General features: G+C 39.2%; 4 protein-coding genes across 5 annotated transcripts in view; 1 reads left to right on the top strand and 3 right to left on the bottom strand.

Moving 5' to 3' along the window:
* Positions 1-27296, bottom strand: part of LOC6576669 (neurotrimin) — an 83889-nt gene that overhangs the window by 5582 nt on the left and 51011 nt on the right. For both annotated transcript variants that reach the window (XR_004364035.2, XM_015165308.3), the window contains exons 3-6: positions 16121-16337; positions 6542-6700; positions 6335-6463; positions 6112-6262 (exon numbers count right to left, since the gene is read on the bottom strand). Coding sequence is in view for 1 of the 2 variants with exons in the window: in XM_015165308.3 (XP_015020794.1) it covers positions 6112-6262; positions 6335-6463; positions 6542-6700; positions 16121-16337 (656 nt within the window). In the remaining variant the exon portion in view is untranslated. The remainder of the gene's footprint in view (positions 1-6111; positions 6263-6334; positions 6464-6541; positions 6701-16120; positions 16338-27296) is intronic.
* On the top strand, positions 618-2792 carry LOC6576670 (membrane metallo-endopeptidase-like 1). The gene has a single exon (XM_002002622.4). It carries the CDS (start codon positions 644-646, stop codon positions 2711-2713), a length of 2070 nt encoding a protein of 689 aa, XP_002002658.1. The 5' UTR covers positions 618-643; the 3' UTR covers positions 2714-2792.
* On the bottom strand, positions 2699-4908 carry LOC122757278 (membrane metallo-endopeptidase-like 1). Its single transcript, XM_044008983.1, has one exon. It carries the CDS (start codon positions 4891-4893, stop codon positions 2887-2889), a length of 2007 nt encoding a protein of 668 aa, XP_043864918.1. The 5' UTR covers positions 4894-4908; the 3' UTR covers positions 2699-2886.
* LOC116803988 lies at positions 23272-23969 on the bottom strand. The gene is made up of 2 exons (XM_032729417.2): positions 23861-23969; positions 23272-23802 (listed from the first exon to the last, which is right to left on the bottom strand). The coding sequence occupies exons 1-2, from the start codon at positions 23939-23941 to the stop codon at positions 23368-23370; spliced, it is 516 nt and encodes a 171-aa protein (XP_032585308.1). The 5' UTR covers positions 23942-23969; the 3' UTR covers positions 23272-23367.

Raw genomic sequence — 27296 nt, 5'->3', positions numbered from 1 at the left:
TTTATTATTTCATAAAATAATAAATAAAAATCAATTTGTTTATGTATAATCAATATTTAAATATATTTATAATTATATTATGAGAATAAAAGTTTTGAATTTTAAAGCCAAAATATATTTTTATTATTTGAATTAATAATAAAATAAAAAACAATAAATTTGCTAAATAATGCATATAAACACATCAATTAAAAATGTTTAAGATATTTTTGAATTTAATAAAATAAAAAACTAAAATTGTTTGAATAATATTAAAATTAATTAAATTCAAAAAAAAAATAAATAAATATATAAATAAAATAAATATATAATATATAAATATACATAAATAAATGGAAAACATTCATTTATTAATTATATTATAAAAACATTTAATTATTAAAAAAATTATTTCTAAAAATAATTAAATTAACTTAAAAATAAATTAAAACTATTATATATAGAATATAGTACAAAAAAAGTGCAAGTAGATTTCCAAACAAAATCTATTATATTTCGTCGATTGGCTTTAGACAATTTCGCCCCACTGTGCAGCGCTGCGATGAAGACTGACAGGTAGTCAACGCTGTTTGCCGCGGCTATTCCAGTCAACAGGCTGCTGAATATATAAGTTCTAGCCAGTTATGCAGTTGATCGCAGAAACATGCTTAAGCTCAGCCTGATTGCTTGGCTACTCTGCTCACTGACGTGGCGCACCACGCCCACCAGTTGCCATCGGACACAGCCGCCGCCGAGCGTGGAGGAGCTGCTGGCCAATCGACTGCACAGCTATATGGACCTGACGGCGCGCCCTTGCGAGAATTTTTATCAGTATGCCTGCGGCAACTGGCCATTGCAGCAGATGGAGCAGCCACCGGAAACCCAGCAGTTGGCAGAGCAGCAGCAACAGTTACATCAACGGGAGCAAAAGGAGCAGCTGCAGCCGAGCGACACGCTGGCCGTGCTGGATTATGCATTGAATCGCCAATTGGAGCAGTTGCTGCGGCGTGGCGTCAGCAATGACAGCAGCACAGAGGACGAACAGCTCCTTAGCATCCATGAGAAAATGCATAATTATTATCGCGCGTGCAAGCGCCTGAAGCCGTATAATCTAAAGAAATATCTGCAGCTGTTGCCGCCAAGCAATTGCACGAGCTGGCCGCTGCTAAGCCGGAAGTGGAGTCCGGAAACATTTAGCTGGCTGGCGACCATCGGACGCCTGCGCTCATATGGGCTCAATGGCGTGCTGCTAAAGGAGGAGGTGCTGCCGCGCTGGGATGACGCCAGCAGCTATGCAATTAATTTGGATAAGCCCAGCCAGCAGGAGACCATCCCAATGGGCGAGGGCGCCATTATAGAGCTGCTGCTGGACATTGGCCAAACGAAGCGCGAGGCCAATGTGCTGGCCCGTCAAGTGGATTTCTTTGAGCGGCAGCTGCATCGCTTGCAGGATATCGAGGACGATATGGGCAACATGGAAACTGAGCTGTGCTATTTGGCCGAGATCATGCCGCAATTGCAGTGGACGGCCTTTATCCAAGAGCTGCCCATAAATGCAACTGGCAGTGAACTTGAGCGTCCGCCAGCGCTCCTGATACAAAATGTGCCCTACATGCGTGCCTTGGACAAGTTCCTGAGGCGCCACAAGCCGGAAACCGTCTGCAACTACATCATGCTGAAGCTGCTCGCATTCCTCAAGCAGCAGGGGCCGGCGGAGATCTCGCGCGTGGAGTGTGTGGCTAGCCTGAGGCGAGCCATGCCATTGGCTGCCAGCCTGCTGATAGGCCAGAGATTCCATGATCCTAACTCCGAGCCATTGGTGAGCGAGATCTTCGGACGGTTGAAGCGTCGCTTTGGTCAGCTGATCAACGAGAATCGCTTGCAACTGAAGCAGCCAATCCTGAGAGTTTTGCAAGAGAAGCTGGACGCGATGCGTTTGCAGCTGGGCTTCTTGCAGCTAAACGAGACCAGCTATGTGGAGGACTACTATGAGCCGGTGCAGATGGGCGCCCAGAGCTTCTATGAGAATCAGTTGGCATTGCTGAGGCTGCGCGTTGAGCGCAACCACGAGCTGCTCACCATGGGCAATCAGTACAATGGGAACAACGTGAGCTATCTAACCGAGCGCGATCTGAGCAGCAGCCTGTCGCCGTTCTTTGCGTTGCCCAGGAATCTGGTGCTGGTGCCGTACGGATTCCTTCAACTGCCCGTTTGGCATCGCAACATGAGCGAGCTGCAGCAGAATGCGGTCCTGGGCTTCATACTGGCCCACGAGATCATTCATGGCTTCGATAATCATGGCATTCACTACGACAGTGTGGGCAATCTCATGGGTCCCAGCGAGGAGATCTGGGCCAGTCCGCGCTACAATCAGAGCATCAATTGCATTGAGCAGCACGTGGCCACCGGCTCCAAGTCACTCAGCGAAAAGATCGCCGACTTCGAGGCGATGCGCTTGGTCTATGAGACCTACTTTGGTGAGAAGTTTTCGATAGATCGCAAAGAGCCACGAGATCCGCTATTGCCACAATTCAGTCAACGCCAGCGATTCTTCATCAGCTTCGCGCAGTTTTTCTGCGGAAAGCAGCAGAGCCTGAATGTACAGCATCTGGAGCACGCCGTGGATGAACTGCGGGTACTCCAAACCCTGGCCAATTTCGAAGAATTCTCCCGAGAATTTGGCTGCGAGAAACGGACCAAGATGCAAGCTAAGAAGAAGTGTAGGGTATGGTAGAGTCGAATATTTATTATAACTGTAGAAACATAATTGGCAAAATCAAATACAATGACAATATTTAATTAATCAAATTTAATGGATTGTCTCTAAGGTAATTTACCTCTACTCCATTTAATTTTTTTTTTTTTTTTTGTAAATTAAAATATTTTATGCTTTGACCTTCTGCAATTTTACCATATTCGACATTTGTTGGCCGGATGCATATTATCGTTATCCTGGCGGCAGCCGTACGCTTCGGCAAAGGGCGCAAAGTTAATTAGGACCTGCCTCAGGCGCATTTCATCCGCATCGTGCCCCTCAAAAGCATCCGGCGATGCATCGCCACAGAAGAACTGCGCCACGTTTAGGAAGAACAGCTGCTTTAGGGTGAGAGTCGAGAACGAAGGCTGCGACTGATCGAATTTGGAGTCGCTGTCAAAGTAGGCGTCATAGGCCAGACGTATGCCCGCAATATCGGCCTCGCGCTCATCCATATATTCAGTTTCATTACGATTTAGGCAGCTAATCGCCGACGAATATTTATCTTCCAGAGGAATTCCCGCGCCCAGCTCATTGTAATTGCCACGGGAATCATACATTAGACCACCGGAGACAAAGCCATGCATCAGCTCATGGCTCAGCATGAAGCCCAATAGGCTGACCTTGAATATATCATGTGAGTCCTGGTAGAAAACGGGCCGTTGCAGTATGCCATAGGGCACAATAATGACATTCTGGCGCAGCATATAGTAGGGCGTCGAGCTCATGCCCGTATCCGAATCGCTGATATAAAAGTAAGTGCTTATGTTGAATTCTCTTTCCAGTTGCTCGAACCAGCGACGTGTGCGAAACTCCAGCAGACGCAGGTGATCCGCTGCGTAATCCCGATTCCCAGCCAGATGCAAATCGGCATAGAACGCATTGACGAAGCTCGATCGATCCACAGCCTGAGGCATGTTTCCAATGTTGATGGTGACGTTGAGCAGCTTGGTTCTCACCAGATCCAGTGCTTGAGGAGCCAGATGCAGATTGTTCGTCTGAAGAATCTTCAGGAACTGCTTACGCAGCACCTCAAACAGTTCCGATAGGTTGTTCTGATGCCTGCGCAGACGGCCTGGCGAAATGAATCGCTGCTCATATAGCAGATTTGTGGCCAGCTCCATGTTGCGACGCACATCCTGCACGCAGGCGATGGGCTCGTTGCTCTCCATGCTCTCCTCCTGCAAATGCGATACGAACCGCAACATGATATAGCTGGCGATGACCTCACGATCCATGTCCTTGATGAGTTCCTGAAGCGCTTTCAGATAAGGCACACAATCGACATACACCACAAACTCAGCGGGCACGCTACGACCCAGTAGTATCTCAAAATACTTGCCCCATTGTCCCCCGATTTGTGCTTCAAGCTCTTGTACAGTGAGATATTCATCGGCCTCGTCATTTTCATCGGGCTGTCTGGCAGCCAGTGCAGCTACCTTTTGCTCCAAGGCCTTAATCTCATGGGCCAGACGCGTGGCCTGCTGAGGGCTGGTACCCAGCATGCGTAGCATTGCCTTGGTTCGTATTCGGCTTCCGAGTCGCTCGTTTTCCTCCTCAAAACTTGGCGTTTTCAGGTGTATTAGATAATTGCTACTATTCGTCAAGTCTGGCAATACATCGGAGTCAAAGAGCGCATTGGTTAGGCCAAAGCGTTGCACCCGGGCCAGTGTTTCCATCCAATGGAACTTGCTGCTGTCCCAGGCCTTTGATCCGTTCTTGAACTGCGGCCAGGGTATTTTCTCGTTTGGCGGCACCAGAGCCAAATAATGTTTACCAAGGCGAGTCGAGCCCGATGCCAACTGACAGGTCTTAAAGAAGCTCAAGACCTTCGCCTGCACACTGTCCGGCTGCAGCGATGATTGCTGCTTCTGCAGCTCAGCTAGCAGCATTAACAGCTTCTCGTTCACCTTCTGATCAAGTAGCCCCGTTATTTCCATAAAGCTGTCATTCTGGTGTCTTTGGGCCCAATTGCCGCAGGCATAGCTATAGTAATCATGGCACGGCGAAGCACTCACATTCACATAACTAAGTATCTGAGTCAATAGCTCTGTGTTACCGGCATTGACATTGGCATTTGATGCCTGACTACTTGCACTTGCCAATCCGAGCAAAAGTATTAATCGAAGAATACAGAACGTTGTCGTTGAAGTCGACATTGCTTTTGGCAAACTGATTTCGTCGATTGTTTGTGCGGTATATATAAGCTCGATCGTTGTTATATATAATCAGCAGCAAATACTACAGAAATATTTTCTGTCCCTCTCTGTTGCTCTCTCCCATTCTCTCTCTCACTCTCTCTCTCTCTCTCTCTCTCTTTTACTGTCTGTTGCTCTCTGTCTATGCGTAATCGTAATCGACAAGAAATGTGTCATACTCTATATTATAGCACATTGCTAATTTTTCGCCGACTCTGATTAGCCAATGCAGTATGGGAAAAAATCCAAATTATCGGGTATTAATTAATAACTTGAAAACTAAGCCAGATTTTTTGATCCGGTTTTTTTTTTTTTAATATGGTTGATTTATATGTCTTCACAAATTAGAATTTTACAAGAAATGGTATTTAACAACTCTTACTAATTTTACAAAATGTTAATAAAACAAGGTCAAACATCAAATCTTAGCTAAGCCCACACATAGTAGAAGCCCTAATAATTCAAATCCCTTTCAAATTTCTCAAAAATTATGTCTGATATTTGAAGATAACAGCTGATTTTAACAGCTATTATGCTTACAAGTGGACTGTTATTCAACCTTTTGAGTACAGTACCTTAAAGTTTGGAATTTTATTAAGATGTTAACATAAAAATATAATACATTTTAATACTTCGAACAAACGGCTAAATACCCGAAAAAAACGGCAAAATTCCCCATAGTGCAATTTACGGTGAAACAAATCGAATGAAATATGTCAATTATAATTCTGATAAGGAGAAGTTCAGTGTTTATTATTATCATAAGATTCGTACATTAATCGCAAGAAGCAGGTTATAGACAATTATTTAAGTTAGATTATGTTTCACATTTCTGATTATGTCATTATTTGATTCAGCTCTCGAAAAGTATAGCTTCGACATTATAATTCTCACTAATTCCAAGGTTTTTTTTTTTTTTAAATCGAATTAATTTTGATAGTGAGAAGTTCAGAGTATAGCTATGTACTCAGAGACTATCTACTAAGACACATCCAATCCTATTTCATGTGTTCTATAAGTTGTTTTGAATATGTATCATATTATTAGGGACCTATATTATCATAATACATTAATTATGTAATGCCAGGGATATACATATATATTTTTCTAAATATTTTAAATCACTCCCTTAAAATTTTGCTTCTCTTTTCATTGGTTTTATATAAGAGAAAAACTTACTTGTATTTGGGCGACTCAGTGATCATTTGTTCGTTCTCTCGCGTCCAGTAATTGAGCGAGGTGGGATTGGCTTCGATAAAGCACTCCAGCGTAACATTAAATCCCATGGGAATGCCGACCAGCTGATGCGGTATCCAGACCATTGGCGAAACTGTAATTGCGATTCGAGAGAGGATAGGGTATATGCATATATTGGGTGTATCGGCTCATTCAACAAACTTACAGTCAACGCTGACTTTGATGCGCTTGGAAACGCTGGGCGGCACACCGTTTGAGGCAATGCAGAGATAAGCACCCATGTGCAGGCGCGAGATGCGCTCCAATTCCAAAGAGTCTGTCTCCAGGTCATTCACTGCAACAACATGAGCGGGCAATAGAGTTCACGATTTGATGTGAGTTTCGTGGCAGTCGGTCGGTCGGTCGGACTTACCTTCGAGCGTCTTGTTGATGACAATTTTATGGTTGTCATCCCGTTTCCATTTGATGGATGGCTCTGGGCTGCCTTTCGCCTTGCAGCGCAGTGTGACATTGTCGCCCTCGCGCACAATGACATCGCTGGAGGTCAGCGCATCGTCAATATTGGGTGGGACTGCAAGAAGTGTGGCGGGCCAAGGAAATGGATATTATTATTCCTGCCAGCTAAACATAAACTCAAAAGCGAGCAGCACTTGATTTAAATGCAAAAACTTTTGCATTTTGGCAAGCAGCGTTGCCAAGAAAGTGGAAACGGCTCAAGCCAACAAAATCTAACTAAACCGAAGGCCAACGACTCATAGATACACTTGTCGATTGTGAAATAACACAAGTCTTATCTACTTGTTTTGTATTAGAAAAAATGTATATATGTATATCATTTTGTATGGTTGTGTAATATATGCTTAAATATAATTTTAGTTAACAAGACGTTTAACAAAATTTTCATGATTAAATAAATTTTAAAAGACAAAATAAAATATAATATAATATTGCAAGTTTCAAGACTAAAAAAAAAATAATAAAAAAAATGTATACATTTCACAGAGCCATAAATTGTTGAAATTAATCTTGGCACGCAAGGTCTGATGAGCACAGCAATGCCTAAGCAGAAAGATAAGAACTGTCTGAGCAAACAATACGCCAAAGTTCGGTTACGCTTCGGGAAGTGTAGAAAAAAGCATTTCACGCATTGTTGACTTTGACGCGCTGATTCAACTTTGTCCCAAGAGATATTTTAGTTTAAGCCTAATTAGCTTTGCGACAAGACTTTAGCCAGGCTAACTTTTGGGGCGAGTCTGTTAATTTAAAAATCGATGCTCGAACCTTCATCATATTGTCATCAGCCTTTGGGGGACACCGTTGCGCTCTGGTTTTCAATTGCTGGCTGAACGCTTCTGTCAAACCCTTTTTTTTTTTAGTGGCGTTTCTTTGCTTTGGCCTTCAAGCGGAAAATCTGTAATGAAAAATCTATGCAAATCAAAGCGCACAAAGCTAGAAGCTAAGGATTTGACTGGACTCCGAGCTCGACAAGCGGACCCAAGCATACCGGGCAAGAGAGAGAGAGAGAGAGAGAGACAGAGAGAGAGAGTGGGGGATAGACTTCTAGCTAGACATATGGACCTAAACTGTCGTAGTCGCTGACAGCCGCTGCAGTTTGTCTCATTTCATATTCAGAGCGGTGTCTGTAATCAAAAGATATCGCATGCAATTTTTTCATTTGGCCCAAAGTCTGGACAAGTCCTGTAAGTCACGTGCGCGACGCGTTTAGTTGTCGTCTGATATCTGATGTCTGCTATTGACGCGTCAACCAAGATATCTGGTGTCCAGATGCCCAAGCAAATCAATAATGCGAGCATTATGTCATGTCAATTTCAATCGTTTGCTAATTAAATACGGAATCATAAGCATACACATTTTAATAAAACCTTTCATATTTTACAAATTATAATTATAATATTTAATAATTTCTTTTTTTTCAGCTGAATATAAAATTCAAATCCCTTGTGTATTATTTGCAACATTATTTAATCGATTACTGACAACTATTTAAATGATTTGCAATTGAATTTTTGTTTGTAATTTTGATTTGTGTTTTGGTGCTCATTACATTGATTGGATTATTAAATTTGAAATGGATTTTTGGATAGCCGCCGATGTGTTCTTTAAGCGGTTAAATCTTTACCTTTTGGCCATTTTTCGCTTGGGGACACAACGCATAAAACCTAACTGTAATTAAAAGTTGCAATTGCTTCAACTTTTTCTATGCGCTGTAAACTTTTGTCTTTGGCTCCTTTTATTTCGCCTGCTCCATAATGCCCTGGCGTTCATGAGCCAAAAGCGAGGCAAGAGAACAACACACAAAAAAAAGAGAGAAAAAAGTTGGCTCAAACCGACCGTTTGCTGGGCTATTAATAAACGCTTGATGTGCTAATCGCCGAGCTGACCATAAGCGCACCGAATCGCTCCTCAGGCAGCTGTTGTTCCTGTGTGTTAGCCACCCCATTTGACATATTAGTTTCTTTATTGATATTTAGCAGATGGCGAAAAGGCGAACAAGGCTGCCAAAGTTTTCTACACAGACGTGCTGGCGGTTTTTCCCCCAGCTCGTATATGGTTTTAAGGGCAAACTTTTCACATACAAGCTGAAAATTTAATTAGCCAAAGTCAACGCATTGGCCAACAGTTTGATGGCCCGGAAATGTGTCCGATACCACTCACTCGTTGGGAATCAACTGTTACATTTATAATTTCAGTTTTCGGCCTTCAAAGGGTATTCGCCAAGTCGACGTACAGCGCTTAATTATTAAATTGCCGTGTCCATTCGAAAAGTTTTTCGCCGCTTTGATAACAACGTGACCGACCATCTAACCGTCTAGCGAACGGCAATTAATCTTCATATCCTTAATAGAGCCACCACACACACACACACACATACACCGAGTTTATCAGGCTATGGATAAATTGTTAATGGTAATTAAACTTGAAGTTGAAATTAATATGACTTCAAATGTAGACAAATAATACTTTCTATTTCAGAAGCTAATTAGTTGCTTCTAAGAGCTCAGCATATTTATTGACGCAGCACTATCAGCTATATATTCTTGATCGAAAGCATCAACCGAGTTTTTATATATATATTAGCTTCTTTGGCATATGAGGAGGGAGACTTCTTTAGAGCGAAGGCAGCTTCCATTTGTATGTCATTTTTTATAGACGACTTATTTTTATAGTGTTTATTCACACCGCTAGAGCCATTTAGATTCATTTAAATTTATACACTTATTATATTAGCTTAAAATTTTCGATCCCATAGAAGACGAATATTATGTTAAATATTAAATACAGTCGAGTCTCGACAATTTCTACACCGCTATATCAAAAATCGCGATAAAGCGAAAAAATTATATCCCCTTGAATGAAATTCGTTCTCAATAAGTCTCGATAGTTTGAATTTCTGTGTTAATCGAGAAAACGGATCCCCTTGCCATTTCTAATTATCGGGATTCAACTGTATATAAAATACAACAATAAGTAATACAAATAATAAAATAGTTTAAAACTTTTCGGTACAGGGAGCAGGAAACAATCGTCAGGTATTCAGAGTTTTTTACATATACATATATAGAGATTCTTCTGGATAAAGATTGCAGTTACAAAGAAATTACTGCATATTGAACAAATCTGAAGACTTTTGTAGACGACGGTATAATCGAGTCCCGATAACTCGAAATGGCAAGGGGATCAGTGTTTTCTTTCGACTTACACAGAAATTCAAATTATCGAGAACTATCGAAAACGAATTTGTTTTCAAGGGGAAGGAATTTGTTTCAATTTATCGCGATTTTCGATTTAGCGGGGTACACATTATCGAGTCTCGACTGCATTTCATATATTATGTCTCTAGTCTCTGGTTTTTGTTCGTACGGACAGATGGACGAACAATAAGTTGGGCATTGTATGAAACCTTTAGTTCGTGAGTGAGTATAATAATCTACAATGGCTCAGCCTTTTTAAACCCGGTAGTAAATGCTTTGGATCATTTCGGATTTGTAAATAAAGTACGAGTTCTTTAGGATGTTGTTCACTTTTGGAAGCCTTTCAGGTTAGCAAAGCAAACATGGCTAACGCCTTTTTCAGCTCAGGCTTCTTTGGCTTAGTTTGCTACGAAAATGTTCAGGTTGGCTCCAAAATTTATTAGAAGTGGGAACGTGTTCGGTCTGGGCACATGGCCAATGCTCTCTGTCTCTTTCACTCTGGCCATTAGCTGGTCGCACAAGGTGGCTAGCGAGTGTCAACGTTGTAATTGAATTTAATAAATTGCCTCATTATGTGAGTAGAAATTAAAAATTATGCGCCAACAGAGTCGACGCAGTCTGTGCCGAGCTCGTTATTATTGTTGGTTGTATGTTATGTTGGCTGTTGGCTGTTGGCTGTTGGCATGTTGCATGCTGTTGCATTTGTTTTGCATTTTCTGCGGTCATTTGCTGGACTTTTGAGCTGGGGATTTGCAGCCCCCTGCGCCTCAGCGTATGCATTGCAACGGCTGCCGCGGCCCATTTAAATGCATTCGGTGTGCGTGGCACATAAATTCAAAAGCGTTTAATGTTTGTTTTTACCGTCCCGCCATTTTATAATTTCGTCGTTTTTCGGCTCGTGTACTATTGCATTTTATTTCGTTGGCCATGTTCCGAATGCGGCGCTTTCTGTTTGGCTCAGCAAATTAAATTACAAATGCTGTGCGTTTCGAAAATTTATTTATTTATTTACTCGCCGGCCCAACAACAACATTCGGAATGTTTTTTGTTTTTTGTCTCGCTTTATTTAGACGGCAAATGCAACGTTTTAATTTCATTACATTTACTGCACAATGTAATTATCTTTTCTTTTTTTTTTTTTGTCTACCACTCAAATTGTTAAATTGAGTGCCTAGTTTTACGACAGAGGGAGGAAAGGGCGTGTCTGACCTCAGTGTCCTAACCAATGCTATGCTCATTTTTTTTTTTTTTTTTTTTTTTTTTGCGTAAACATTTCGCGTCATTTAATTTTGTATTTTTAATTGGATTTGGTATGTAAATTAAATGTATTTCATTTGATTCGGGTTTACTGCATTTGACAATATTTAGTTTTCAGATTTAGTTAGATATTCAATAAATACCCTCTTATCGGTTATTAGATAAAAATAACAAGTAAGAAGGCTCCAGTCGAGACTGCTCGACTAGGAGATACCCTGAACCCTCCAAGCTGATATTCTAATCATTCTGCACTTCTTTTATGCACACATGCATACACATGCGTCCACACGCACGCATAAGCCTGCGCTCTGCTAACTGAGCAGTAAGCAGCGACTGCGCTTGGGCTGCGCTGCATTGTGGGCAATATTATGAGAATTTATTTGTTGAATAATTTCTTTTGTAGACATACGATCTTAATGAAACTTTCAGAGCGTTATAACAGGGTATAACAATTTTTTTATGCACATGCAAGTATATTGGTATCTCTCTCCCTAAGCGATCTTCGTTAAAAGGGCATCGGACGAATAGGTCAACTACAAACGAACAACCGAAAACTAAAACGAAAAGAACCTCACTCCTGCTCAGAACGAGAACGAGTGAATATGAATTTTTTGGCTGATTTCGCAAACGGAGCGTAAAGAATAAAGCGGTTAACAGTTATTTGCGAGCTATGACTATGGAACATTATAAATTGATTTTATATTTAAAAGGAATCAAGAAAAGCGGCTTAACAATTCACAGAATATAAGATTCGATCATATAAAATAAAAATATGGATAAAGCTCCCTATACAAATATACCTAAAAATATATTAAATATAGCCAAAAAAAAAAAAAAAAAAAAACACGGGCAAGACAAATGCGCATCTCGCAAAATATTGTTTATATTTAAATTAAGAAGTAAGCAAAAAAAGCTATACAGAGCCAGACTTTTTTATCTGTATGACAAATTTAAAAATATACTCGTATTTATTCAATATATTCTTATATTATAAGAGCATTATGAAATTCGTTCAAGTTCCTTGCCTTGCGGCATTCATAAAGTTAACCGATAAATCTAATAAAAATCTAAGCAACTTTTCAATGCAAGAATTTCACACTAGATCCGCTTTTCAAGTTGACAAATCAACATCATCCGGCGGACAAACATGCTGTGCCCTGGACAAAAGTCCGTGCGGAGTCCGTGCGGAGTCGTGCGGCGTGTGGGCAACAGACGTTTTGCGGCAGTCACATAAATCAGTTTTTGTGGCAAAACTTGAAAAATATGTGCGCAAACAAATGGCAGCCAAGCGTGGGAGGAGGCCGAACAACTGAACAACTGAAAACTGCACCATGCAACAGTTAGAACATGGACATGGACAGGCAGGGGACAGGGGACAGAGGGCAGAAGGCAGAAGGCAGAAGGCACAAGGCAAAAGGCAGATGGCAGTAGGTAGACAGAGAGAGAGACAGAGAGCAGCGCACACATGCAAATGCGCGAGGATATACCGACAAGGACACATATGCAGCACGTTGCAGGATTTCAGTTTAGGCTGGCGACAAACAAAACAACAAAAAATACGAGTGAGAACATAGCAGCTGGGGGCAACCGACTGCATAATGCTCGTTCGCAATTCACCAGCAGCAAAATTTGCCAACAAGTCTGTCAAAGAACCATATTGAACCGTATTCACTGTAAATCTCTGTGATCCTGAGTCCAAAAAGAGTGGAAAATGCTGAATAGTCCTTTATGATTTACTCCTAAGAAGAGTTTATTAATTAACTGAAGTCGATCTAAATCTTAGGTTTTAGTTTTAAGGCTCATTAAAACGTCCTTGAAAAGCATAACTGAAAAGTCCTCACATTATATAAGACGAAGCTACTAATGATGCATATTATGACTTCCAAATTCTCGAACTTCTTTGGAGGCAAAATGCTTTGAATTCCCACAAAGGGAAAGAGAGAGAGAGAGAGAGAGAGAGACAGGGGATGGGAGGCGGAGAGATGCGAAGAATGCACAAAAACTAGTACACTGTTTTCCTTTTGCGACTGAAAAAAAAAGCAAATACGAAACTCTAGACTAAGAGATCTCTTGAACCATGAAAGATCTGGCTTTTGAAATATACACAGTAAAATCTTTAAACTTAAAAATTTATTTCCATTTCACTCAAAATAACATGTTTGAAATAAGAATAAAAAAAGAAATTTAAATTAGTGAAAATGTTTGCCAAAATAGATAAGATAAAAAATTCTTAGCATAGGCAAAATTCGTGCCCAAAATTCTAAGACAACGCGCCGATCACTGCCTCATTAAACAGAGTAAATTTAGTACGTCAGCAATTAGATCACAATAACAATTACAAATTCACAAATCTCTCCCTACTGGAGCGTAAATTAATTTCCAAAATATAACAAAAAATTAATTTTTATCAGATAGCAAGAATCGAAATTTTAATGGATAACAGTAAAACAGGAAAGTTGCAAGCATTACATTATAGCTCATATACCCCATTGCAGCTTGAGTGCGGGCATATAAATGCCAGTCGCATATTTTAATTTCACTTTTTATTTTATTTTCAATTTTTTTTTTTTTTTTTTTTTTTTTTTGCATTTACAGTATTTTTAGCGTTATTTTTTGCCTGCTGACCAGCAACGAACCAAAGCTGTCGCACTACTGGTAAATTTGCCTCTCCCAGGACTTTTGCCACATCAGCGTGTGTGCATGTATGTGTGTGTGTGTGTGCATGTATGTATATGAGATAAGTGTAACCAACGTTTGTGTGCTTAAAAAAAAAAATTGCAAAAAAAATATAGACAACGAGATTGCAAAAATTTCGTGAAACGGCTGCCACCGTTTTGGTCACGCCACGTCAAATTGCCAGAACACGCATGTGGTGCGTGTGAGGCGTGTTATTTGAGCATTTTACAACACTGAAGCGTGCTTAACGGCTTTTTGAAAGTGCTATCAGTGAGCGCAGCACAAACAAAACAAAAGAAAACACACATATTTAAGCAAAAAAAAAAAAAAAAAAAAAATAAAAGAAATTGTTGCAAAAAAAAAAAAAAAAATGAGATAGAAAAAAATTTGTAGAGTCAGGCATACTGCAGCGCTGTGTAAACATGAAACGCTTAGGCATACACACATATGCACTTAAGTGTCTGTACTATGTAATGGAATCTATGGGTATTATATGCGAAACACGAGACAGGTGGGCGGGTCATGCAAATTGCTAGTATAGACTGTGCGCCCAGCTGCTGAACTGTAGGTGAACAAAAAACTTGCCGAACTTAAATTAAATCTTAAAAAAAAAAAATAAAACAAAAAAAACAAAAACAACAAGTAAGAAAGCTCTAGTCGAGACTGCTCGACTACGAGATCCCCTGAACCCTTGGAGCAATAGATATTTCAATAATTTTTCGCGTCTTTCAGCTTACACAAGAAACACGCACACACACACACACACACGCACGTACGCACACACAGGTATACATACACACACATGCATACAGACACACATACACACACACACGCATACAGACACAAACGTATACACACACACACATACACATGCAAGCAACCACGCATAAACACGCATGGGCTGCAGTGTGCGCTTACTATGAGAACTTAATTGTTTAATAACTTTTTTTATGGACGTACGATCTTCATGAAACTTTTAGATTATGATTATAACATGAATATGCATGTAATTGCCAAAGCACAAGTCTCTAGTATTTGAAATACGCTTTTTACAAAAGTGAGGGTGAGGGGGTGAATTTAGAGGTGAGGGGTAAATTTTAACAAAAACCGAAATTGTATAAATTGCATATAAGCATACATTAAAAATTTGGAGACTCTAGCAATAAAGGTGTAGAAGATATAATTTTATAACTGGGTTTCGATAAGGTTTTTTATCGATAAAAAAAGATCGAGATGAGTTATCGATTTTTAATGATAAACTTGATATGCGCGCTGTAATTACGGACATTTTAAAAAAAATTTGAAGTCTCTAGCTCTTATATCTTCGGAAATCGACGCGTTCAAACATACGGACAGACGGACAGACGGACAGACAGACAGACGGACAGGGCCAAATCGACTCAGCTCGTCACCCTGATCAAGAATATATATACTTTGTGGGGTCTGCCACGCCTCCTTCTGCCTGTTACATACATTTCAACAAAACCATTATACCCTGATTTCCCATTTTCAATGGGTTCAGGGTATAAAAACTCCCTTCATTGGCTGGCAAATTTGAAGAACATTTAAAGCAAACAAAATAAGAAACTATTTTAAATCAGAAAAATATTTTGTATTTACATTCATATAAATAACAAGTCAAATCGATTGAATACCAATATGACCATCGTCTATACAGCTCACATGGACACTTTTGGCCCCAGGGCGATGTGAAATAATATTTATCAACTACTATAAAGCTGCTGTCTGAGCTCCGAAACTGCCAGCAGAGACGGCGACATTTGCATTGTCGTTCATTTTGTAGAGTTTCGGGCTCGTGCTGTGGACCGCCTATGGACAACAACGAGCTGAGAACGTGTGTGTGTGTGTGTGACAGCTTGTCAGAGGTGTGAATGTGGGCAGCAGCGTTTGAAATGCAATTTTTAAAGCATAGTTTTATGGGCAGGCAGACTGGCAGCTTGGCAGCCTCACAGACAGGAAAGCCAGCTGACAGACAGAGCGAGTCCAATGTTTGTTTGCCTTAATAAAGTGCTTTGTGTGGAATTTAATTGTATGTATGTTTGCTTTGCTGACTAAAACAAGGCCTAAACAGCTTTCGTCGGTCAGAACGGGGGGGCTGGCTGGAGTATGATTCTGCTAATACCTGGCAACAGTTTGTCTGGTAAATGAAATGAAATATGCAAGGGACATGTGTCCAAGTAGCGATGAGTTGTTCATGATACTAGAGACGGACGCCAGTGCAAATATTTCAATGTCAGCAAAGCTGACAAAGTTCATACAAGCACGCTTCACACACACACACACACACACACATATATATATATATATATGTATGATTCACTTACCGACAACTTTGACAAAGCCATATTGGGTTTTAGCCGTCACCGTGTTGATTTGGCACATATAGCGTCCCATGTCCTCCTCCTGAACATTGTTAATGTGCAGGAACCAGGTGCGATGCTTATCGTGTTTATCGTGCGTCACGCTAATCCTTGGATTTCGCGTTATCACATGATTATGCACCGTCAAAATGGCCGACTGCTCAAAGTGCATCCACGCCACCTGCAACGAGGGAACCAATTTGAAATTCCATTCAAACTTAAATCGAATCAGAAGACTAGTTCATAAAGCTCATTATTCGGGTAAATATATATACATATTTATATATAAATATTTTTCTGTTGTATCAAATGTTCATTTAGAAGCAGCTGACAAATATGTCAGCCTTTTGCCTTTCTTACGTATATTGGCAAACTTCGCTTGGCCATCATCATCATCAATTTTTATGAAGGATTAACGAGAAACGACAATGTCGTCCTGGTCGCTTGGTCAAATTGCCAAAGTTCGCGTCACATGTGACGGCAGCTGCTGTCGTGCAAACTTTGCTGCCATCGTGTGTCATCAGGATGCGCAGCTTGTGCTAGTAGCTCCTATTCAGCTCCTCTGCTCCATTGCTTATGCAATAGTTTCGCATAAAACAATAACAACAACAGCAACAGGAACAGCAACAATAATATATGCAAATTTAAGCGCACAGAACATTGGTAAAACGTGCTAAATGTAAAAAACATACGACACTCACGCTTCGATGCCTTTTCAATGATAAATTTGCGCACACATTCACAAAGGCGAGTCAACAATAACATTTCGAGCAACCAAATACAGACGCATCAGAATGCTAAGGAACTGAAGAAGCTAGTTTAATCGATGTCAGGGGCGTACTCCTAAGGGGTAATCACTTGAATATCTATCAGAACAAGTGAGAAAACTCTAAGCGAGACTGCTCGACTTTCAGATATCCTGAACAGATAGAGGAACTGATAATTGAATATTGCTTCGCTTAAATTAAATGCGTGTATTTGCCAACGCACAAGGCTCTACTATTTCAAGTTTTAGCAAATTTGTAGACAAGGGGTGGACTCGAAAAATATTCATGAACCTATATTTCAAATTTGGATGCTCTAGTTCTATAGATGTACATTTTACGTTTAGAAACTGATAAGGTTTTTAATCGACAATCAAACAAGTAAGAAGGCTCTAGTGGAGACTGCTCGACTAGGGGAGATAGATTGGGGAGATAGACTAGTTTAATCATTTCTTTATTACCGGTGGGGGGTAAATTACAAAAAATTCGAAATTCTATAAAATACATATGAGTTTACATTTTAAATTAGGGAGCTCTAGCTCTAAATGTATAGGGAGATATAATAAAATAACTAATTTTCGGAAGTTCGGGAGCAGTTATCGATTTTTTTGTTATACATGGGCAACAACAACAACAACTTTTCAAGACTCTAGCTCTTATTTCTACTGAGATTGACGCGTTCATAAGGACGCGTCAGGAAGGACGGACGGACAGACGAACAGAAAGACAGATTAATATGTAAAGTACATATCCAGATTAATAATGTTAATAATACTAAAAGTATTTCATGGGGTCTGCCATGCCTTCTTCTGTCTGTCGCATACCTATAAGACAAAACCCGGATTTCAATGGGTTTAGGGTATGAAAATATAATTGTAGGAAGACATATGTAAGGGTACAAGTATAAAAGTCAAATAAACCTAACGTTAATGGCAAACAGCATTGTTCTAATTATTTATTTACTCAAGGACTATCCTTCAACTGTTATGATTGATAGAGCGCTGTTACTACGCCAATGGCGTAGTCGGTTCGACATCAACATCGAGCACTTTAGTTGATAAACTTTCACAGCTATTCACCTATTATCCAGGCTCACTGTGCTTCATGCTGAGCCAGTGGCCCTCTTTGGGGCCACCTCTGCCACTTTAGTATACAAGAAGTGAGCTGGCGCCAATCCATGGGTGGCCTGGGAGCTTGAGCTGCTTACAGCATTGTGTCAGGCAGCATAGACAGATATTGGTTAATTTTTCAATGTCTGCAATGAAAACGTGCGACAAGCCCAGACGAGACATGGACCAAAGCCGGTCACAGTACGATGGCGATGGTGTTTATTTTCATTGGTTCCTCGACTGACTCTTTGGCATCTCCAGTTGAATAATAAAAATGCAAGCAGCTGTAGTTTGCTTAAGTAGTTCGTTCGCTAAAGCAGCAACAACAGCAAAGTCAAATATTAATGAAGCCACGTTTATCAGTCGTCTGAGGCCAGAATGGAACGAGAGCGCGGTAAAATCAATAAAATTGCATTAGCAAGCAGCTTGCCGAAACGGTTCAAGTCAAAAAAGTTAAAAATGCGCAAATACACACACACACACACACACACACACAGCTATACTAACTCACACACACCCACATCTGTCCGACATTTTAAAGTGTTAGCCACAAAATGTGAAAATTCGCTGAATTTGCATTTCGCATTTCGCATTTTAGTAGTTTTTGAGGTCATTTGAATGAAATTAATTAGGCTCATGTAACGCCAGCGAAAAAGTTGAAAAGCCAAACAAAATGGCCGCCCTCTAATATTCAGCCAACCGCTCCCAGTTCAGCCACAAAGCTGTACAGCATTTTGTGAGCCTGACTGTGGCTGGAGTGTGTGACATTTGGCTTAATAATTTTCGGTTGCAAAATGTCAGCGAAAGTCAAGGCAAAGTTGACTTTGCATTGTGTGCGTGTGTACGTGCGTGTGTGTGTGTGTGTGAGTGTGTTTGGCTCTGACTTTTAATGCGCTTGCCATTCGCTATTAAAATTGTATGCATATTTAAGCAAGCGCCCTGCCCAAAGATGAGTGCTGATCTCTTGGGCTCCAACAATGTCCAGACGAGTACTTCAGCACATCATCCCCATTTGGGCGTGGACTCATTCAACTTCTGTCGATTGTGCACTCAAATTACTTGTTAAATAGTAAACCAAAAGCGAAAGCCCACTTTGAGTTGTCGACGCAATTATATATATATATATATATATATATATATTCCAAATTACAAGGTCCTTAGCTCTTATAGACAGACGGGCGGACGGGCAGACATGGTTAAGTCGGTTCAGCTCGATTGTCCTTATTAAGAATATAAGATGCTGTTGAAAGTTCCTATGGATTCTCTCTTCTATTTAGATTCATGTGTATTTTATAAAATATTTGACTTTTCTTAATTTTTGGATACCGGCTCTAAATCCACCGCATCATTCAAAATTTCCAAAAAAAAAAAAGTATTTTTTTAATTCAAATAAGCGAAGAATTCTTGACATATCAGTTTTTTTAGGGCATGAAGTAGTCGAAGAGTCTCGGGTAGAGTTTTCTTACTTGTTTATATCTGCACGAGTCAGTTGTAAGAATCGCTCTATTCACACTCATTGTCGTCGCTATAATCATACTCAGATTTAGTTGATGAAAATGGTCGTACTATTATCACTCAAGCAGTTTTCCTAGTGAACGTTGGTATTTCTCAATGATATCCGAGAAGGTTATCTGTTGATTGCTATAAGTCCTTAAGCATTCAACATCGCGATGTCAGTTCATTCGATCATGCAGCTGATTCAGTCCTAACAACGATGAAATAAAATTCTTCGGCAATTTATCAACTTGGGCTAATTCAACCAATTCGTACTCCTTATCTGTTCCGCCCTCTTCTCAATTGATATCTTTGCCTCGGCATCTCCGTTGATTCCAAAAAGAGCGGGTATTCAGCTCTCGTCCACATTTAACTTCATTTTCGGTTTCGACTACGCTAGATGAACTGTGGACTGCACTGCACTGAATAATTCAATGAACAATACAGCGAGGCATTATCTAAATTGAAAACGACCTTTACGAGCGTTTTATGTAGTCACGATTTAGATAAAGTAATCAATGCTGTAAACGGTTACAAAAGATGCAAAAGTAGTTTCCACACTTTTGACTATACATTATTAAGAGATTAATAATTATTTGCACACATTTTATGCAAAATTAAAAACGAATTAATCGAAATTAAATTAGAAATCAATGAATTAGTAAACATATTCTGTTCCTCCAGATCCAATCGTCGATTGTTATATGTTTGAAATTTGTCAATTTCCAGTTCTTTCACTCGAAGTGACTTCTCCGCTTCCTTAATTATGATTAAGTCAGTAAAGAAATACGAATATTCAAAGTTATTTTCGTAGTTCCCAAATTGAGTCTTAATAAGCGCATCCATTTTCGCTAAGACATATTTCTCATCTTTTGAATGCAGCATGATTAGACTATATTATGGGTTTGCACTAGTTTCACATTCATTTGCTTACACACTAAATTAGTTGGATAATATAAATATAATCCAGTTCCAGCTTATATTATTTTTACTTGTAAACATTCTCTATGTATACTAAGCACCAAGCATTGAGGAATACACTTATATAGTTTTATTCAACTGTATTTGCTACGCTATTTCCCAATCCAATAAGCTGAAGCTAATTTAATATGAGGAACAAATCCATTAAAGGTGTTCTCTATCTTCTTAAAATTGTCGACAAAAATAATATTTTTTCTACATCATTCAAAATAACCAAATAGAATGTTAACTTTTTTTTCTTGTTAGGGCCCATGTCCAAAGTATAAATCAAAATTGTATAAAATACACATGAATCTAAATGAAAGAGTCTGAGATGATCATCACCAATGACAATTTTTGCTACGGCTTTAGTTGAATCTTAAAAAGTTTGCAAGGGAAGAGATAAACAAATTGTATTTGCAATTATGCGAAATATTATATGTCGATGGGTATTTTATATAATAATCCATATTCGTTAAGGGCGTGTAACACATTTTTTGTGCATTAATGAGAAGGATCTACAGTAAATCGAGAATTCCATGTTTATTTTTAGTTGTATCTAGCTCTAAGATATCAGCTTTTGTTACGGCGCTGTTACATACATATATATATTATTGTACAACTATGGAAGATACCGATCTAGCTAAATTAAAACGCCCCCGAATTGACCTTTTGTTGTTAACCCTAGGATATATTTTAAACTTCAGCCGCACGCACGATAATATTTTCCACATTTCAAGGCACTAACTGAATGCAGGGGGGTTGGGATTGATTGAATAAAGAAAGGTTGCGGTTACATATTTAACTTTTACATTCAACGCTTGTCCTCAGCCAAAAGCATAATATAAAACGTCCAACAGGCAATAGTCGCAATAGTCGACCACAAGGCTGCTGCCCTGGTTGCCCTTGCAGGGCTTGTTGCCCTTGCAGGGCTGGTTGCCCTGGTTGCTGCTGCTGCCATTGCTGTTACCGTTGTTGTTGCTATTGCTGTTGCCGTTGCCGTTGTTGTTGCTGTTGCCGTTGCCCTTGTTGATGCTAGTACCACTTTTTCGTGTTGTTCTTGTTGGTATGGTTTTTGTTGGTATGGTTTTTGTTAGTATGGTTGTTGTTGGTATGCTTGTTGTTGGTATGCTTGTTGTTGGTTGCTTGTTGTTGGTATGCTTGTTGTTGGTATGCTTGTTGTTGGTATGCTTGTTGTTGGTATGCTTGTTGTTGGTATGCTTGTTGTTGGTATGCTTGTTGTTGGTATGCTTGTTGTTGGTATGCTTGTTGTTGGTATGCTTGTTGTTGGTATGCTTGTTGTTGGTATGGTTCTTGTTGAGGTTGATGTTGTGGTTGACGGTTTGGTTGCTATTGGTGTTGCTGTTGTGGTTGGTGTTGTTGTTATGGTTATTGCCGTTGTTGCCATTGTTGTTACCGTTGTTGCCAATGTTGTTGTTACCATTATTATTGTTGCTGTTGTTGCTATTGCCGTTGGTGCCGTTGTTGTTATTGTTACCATTAGTATTGCTGCCGTGGTTGCTGTTCCCGTTGTCTTTGCCATTGTTGTTATTGTTGCCATGGTTGTTGCTAGTGCCATTATTGTTGTTGTTGTTGTGGTTGACGTTTTGGTTGCTATTGGTATTGGTATTGCTATTGGTGTTGCTGTTGTGGTTGGTGTTGTTGTTGTGATTATTGCCGTTGTTGTTATAGTTGTTGTTGTTGTCATTGTTGTTGTTGCCGTTGTTATTGTTATTGTTGCTGTTATTATTGTAGTTGCTGTTGTGATTGCTGTTGACGTTTTTGTTAGGGTTGTTACCGTTGCCTTGACCGTTGGAATTCGATACAAATGGGCAAGGCTTGCATGATTTGTCTAAGATCTTTTGCTTATCTGAGTTTTTCTTAGTATATGCTCTTTTGATGGCTAACTTCTGTTTTTCATAAAACCTCAGGCATTTTTTGTGTGATTGAACTGATTCCATTTCAAACTCTATGTCACTCACGCGGTCTTCCAGCTGTCCCTCCAGATCCAATCGTCGATAGTTATATGCTTGAAATCTGTCGATAGCGAGTTCTTTCGCGGGGACTGGCTTATTCGAGTTCCTAATTATAATTAAGTCACTCAAGAAGTCTGAATACTCATAGTTGTTTTTGTAATGCCCGACTTGGTCCTTAAGCAGCACATCCATTTTCGCAATGACATATTCCTCAGCCTTTGTACGCTGCAAAATGAGATAATTTAATGAGTTCGCACTAATTTGTCATTCATTTGTCTACACACTAAATTTGCCCGATGTGTTCGGCTTTTAGATTGTACAGCCAGTGTTCCATAAAGCAAAATAATAATAATCCAGCTCCAGCTCGTTTTAGTTTCACTTGCAGACATTATCCAAGTATACTAAGCACCGTACGCTGAGGAATATTATTATATGAATTTATTTAAGTGCAACTGTGACACTATTTCCCAATCGAACCAGCTGAAGCTAATTTAAATTGAGGAACAAATCAATTTTAGACTCACAAATTGGTTTAGATGAATATGTATAAATATATTTATGTGCACATACTGCTTGTGAAACAATAATAAACAAATAGTAACATTATTGTTAGCTCTCCCGAGGAGGAGACACCCTAAAGTCCGAATGACCTAGGTTTTTAAATAGGCGAATTGAGATGTTCACTAATACGGAAATGAGATTTACAACAATTTAGAGTGTGCAATCAGGCCAGAACCGACTGCCTGATACTCTCTTCCCATAATACTGATCAACCGTTTATAATAAAAGGAATCTGTTAACAGCTGAAAGGGTAAATTTTAATATATATTTGATATATGCTGCTATATGCTGATATATGCCCAATCATTGCGTTATCAGATTGTAATCTTCAGATCATGTCATCAGAATTAGTAATCGTAGTCGTCGTTGTAGGAGTCGTAGTAGGAGTCGCTCTCATCAATATCTACTACATAGGCTGCGCAGGGCTCGCTATTTTCAAGCAAGCTTCTTTCCTTCTGAGCGTTGGTATCTGTCAATGCCGCTTCGATTTTGATTTTCTGATTGTAGTAGAATCTTATGCAATCAGCACTTATTGCAGATGTGTGTATTTCTTTCTCGAGCTCCTTTGCACGGCATTCAATGTTACGCTCTAGCTCCAATCGTCGGTTGTTATATTTTTGAAAATTCTTAAAGAATTTTTCCTTTTGGTCGGCCTTGTCTGCTGGTAAAATCTTAATCAATTCTAATTGCTCGACAAAATCCTCATATTCTTTATTATTTTGGAAGTGGCCGAGTGGATTTTTGATAGCCTGATCAATTTTTGCAATCACTTCTGCGTCATTCTGCAAAAGAGGTCATACTGTGAGTTCCTAGAAATGTCACATAAATTATTTTACAAACTGCTTCCTCTCCGTTCGCATAAGTGTGCATTTCAGCAAATATGCCAATCACTAATACAGTTAAGATCAGCTTCCTGTTCATTTTTAGTATACGTTTAGTCAACAGCTGAGTGAACTAAAGACTGTGTGCAGAGGTATAGGCTTATATATGCTCGAGTTTAGTTATTATTCGATATAATAAGTTAAAACTCATTTCAAAGTTCTAGAAAACAAATTAACAGCTGTCGATCGTGTCTACATGTCTGCTGATATATGTAGTTTGTAAAAGAAGGGATATAGTCACCAATGCCTGACTAAGAGATACCATATAGCTCTCCATAGAAAAATGTTTCCAGGCAACATATTTGCTGCACACTTATTTTCTTGAGATATATCATAATAAATTACTCATTGAATAACTTCGGTTCCAGATCTACATAAAAATGTACAAGGCGTAATTTTGATAGCCCAATGTCTAACATTTAAATAAGTACTTTTCTTTCAGTGTATTCATTACAGAAGCTTTCAGCTTCAATTGAGCAGAGGGACGATCAAGCAAACATGGCTAGATCAATTTTCCTCATCGCCCAAATCGATAATGTATATACATATATACTTTTGCTAGGTACATTTTTATAGGAACAATATATGTTGAATTCGCATTTAAAATGTGTGCAGGGTATTTGAATATTCAATTTATTTTTCCACGAATTCAGTGTCAGGGCTAAAGCGTGCACTGATAATATATGCCAATAGACAAGACAGAAAATATCCAATCGCAATTTGCTTAATAGCTCAACCCTTTGGGCCTGATATTGCAAATGATGCCATCAATTTTTTATCTAAAACTAAAGCACAAAATAGTAAATCAAAATAGAATGAAAAACAAAAACAAAAAAAAACTTTTAACTAGAGCGAAAAGCAACGAACATTTTCTTATGTTTATGTTTGTTTCCGGCGTACAACGAAAGCAAGCCGAAGCACAAGAACAACAAGCCACACTCGGCTGGTTGTTGTTTTCTCTGGGTGTTTGTGTAGGCGCTGAAAATTGAAATACAAACAAGCCCATAACATAACAGACTAAGAGCCGACAGTTTTGGAAACTCTCTGGAAACAAATGGCATCGCAGCACTCGAAATATTAACAACTTAACGTGCAAACCTGTTAAGACAGCGGCGCAGAGCTACGCAAGTTAATTTACACGCAGCTTAAATATTTGTACGCCTCGAAGAGCAGCAGTTGAAAGGAATTACAAAAATATATATATTTATATAATTTACCATTCGCAAGTCGTAGTTGCAATGCACTTCCGGAACCCACAGCAGAACAATTTGTGCCTAGCAAATAAAATTCAATAAAATTATAAAGTAAGAAAGTTTCAGTTTGGTTTCTTTTTTTCCCTTTGGTTGAATTTCTTAACAACTCAGAAGCTTCTGATGGCAAAAACCCCAATTCGGTTGCTTGGAAAATAACTTCCCTCAATTGATATATTTTTCTCTGCAAATATTCTTTTATTTAACTTATTTTAAACATCTATATTTTGCAAATTACCACGCTCTTAAAAGTGAACTATAAACATTATAGTAAAGACCAACACGACTCTACCATGGAGATTCTAGCTTAAAGGTTTAGTTTCCTGAAAAAATTTAGATATAATGATTTAAATTAAATATTCTAAATATATTTCATTTCATTAACATTGAACAACAAATAATTTTAGATCTCAGTTGGTCGGGTTTTAGTCTGGATTTGACCAATAAAGAAAAATAGCTATATCACTGTGAAGTGATCAACAGCAAAGTACTGTATATAGAATTGTAAAAGAAACAGATTTTCGAAGAGTTCGACGACGCTCATATCTGAATATTGAAATACCCGAGGTATAGGAGTATATGGATGGTGCGTGTATATATAAATTCTAGATAAATATATATAGTAATAATTCTATACTATACTATATATATATATATATTCAAACATTTTTTCCCCCAAGTTTTAGCTTGAATATCAGGGGATAATCTACATAAATACAATAAATTTGAAAACACTTTGTTTGCTTAATAGATATTAAAAAAAAAAAAAAACCGTCTAAATAAATAAACTAATAAAAATAGATCAAATATATTAAGATTGGGCTCATCCAATTATATAGGCAGATGCATTTTGTCAGGCTTAGCAAGGAAGTTGATGTACCCGACGTTCGGTTATAAAAATCAATTCCATTGTAACCTGCCTGCCAGCGGCTACGCAACTATTTTGCATGCAAAGTCACGTTTTATTGCAGCTACGCGTAGTTCCTTTTGCTGCTTGTTGTTGTTGCTGGTGCTGCTGCTGGTTAACTTTTGAGCATACCTGAGGCAGTATTGGACGCTTGGGGTCCTGCGCATTGTTGGTTGGGGTTGGGGTTGGGGTTAGGGTTGGGGTCTGGGTCCGGGTTTGGGTTTGTGTTTGGGCAATTGCATGCCAAACTTAAGGGCCATAAAAATTATTACGAGCACATAACATGCGCTCGTTGATAAAAGATGAAGCAAATATCTCGTGTCAAATAGAATTTATGCACGTTTCGGCCGACGCACATTATGGAAATTCAATTGAATGCAAATTTAAATTGCCGGGTACTCCAGAGCTCTCTCACACACACACACACACACACGCAGAGAGAGAGTGTGTGTGAGGGAGAGAGGAAGAGAACGGCGACACAAAGCAAGTGCTATGCATATCAAGTGCAGCCTAAAAATATGCAGCACTTCAATGCATATTGAGCAGAGTTGATTTTATGATTACCTGCAACTGATTAACGTGCTCGGCATGTCCAGAGCATTTGTGACAGTTTGATTTTTGAGCTTGGGCAGCTGGTTAGACTCTCAGCACAAATTACTTAATTAAAGCAACAACAACAGCAGCAACAGAGTTGCCAATTGCCCTGCTGTGCTGTCAAGCGTCGAGTTGGGGACAAACATGAGCACACATTGTAACATATTAAGCGAAAAACATAAGAGACAACAACAACAACAACAGCTATGACTTCAGTTCATGCCAAAACTCAAGTGTGGAACGAAGCTGAGCAAGTCAACAACAAGTTCAATGCGTTGCCCTTCCTGTCCGCTCACCATGGGGCGCCTCCTGTTGCTGTTCCAAGTACTTGACTGGCCTTTGTTATTGTTGCTGCTGCTGTTATTGTTGCTGTTGCTGTTATTGTTGCTGTTGCTGTTATTGTTGCTGTTGCTGTTATTGTTGGTGAACGCATTTTGGACATGTTGCTCTTAGACAGCGGCATATTAGTTGGCTGCAGGTTCACTTCAAGTTTGTTCACACGTTCTGATAAAACCTGATTGCACGTCAGTGCTGACATTTAGTTAATAAAAAAACGTATAGCAATATGTCATCCCAATTTATAGGATATAAGCTTAAACTCGAAATAATATTTAATATTTATTTAATATAATATAAAATATAAT

Source organism: Drosophila mojavensis, unplaced genomic scaffold (assembly GCF_018153725.1).
Source record: "Drosophila mojavensis isolate 15081-1352.22 unplaced genomic scaffold, ASM1815372v1 contig_36, whole genome shotgun sequence".
NCBI classification, from domain to species: domain Eukaryota; kingdom Metazoa; phylum Arthropoda; class Insecta; order Diptera; family Drosophilidae; genus Drosophila; species Drosophila mojavensis.
Note: the sequence above shows the minus strand (reverse complement) of the source record. Positions and strands in the feature narration are given on the sequence as shown.

Coding starts and splice junctions, on each gene's coding strand:
- LOC6576670 (XM_002002622.4), top strand. CDS start 644: ATGCTTAAGCTCAGCCTGATTGCTTGGCTACTCTGCTCACTGACGTGG.
- LOC122757278 (XM_044008983.1), bottom strand. CDS start 4,893: ATGTCGACTTCAACGACAACGTTCTGTATTCTTCGATTAATACTTTTG.
- LOC116803988 (XM_032729417.2), bottom strand. CDS start 23,941: ATGAACAGGAAGCTGATCTTAACTGTATTAGTGATTGGCATATTTGCT. Junction 23,803..23,860: donor ATGCGAACGGAGAGGAAGCA/GTTTGTAAAATA, acceptor CCTCTTTTGCAG/AATGACGCAGAAGTGATTGC.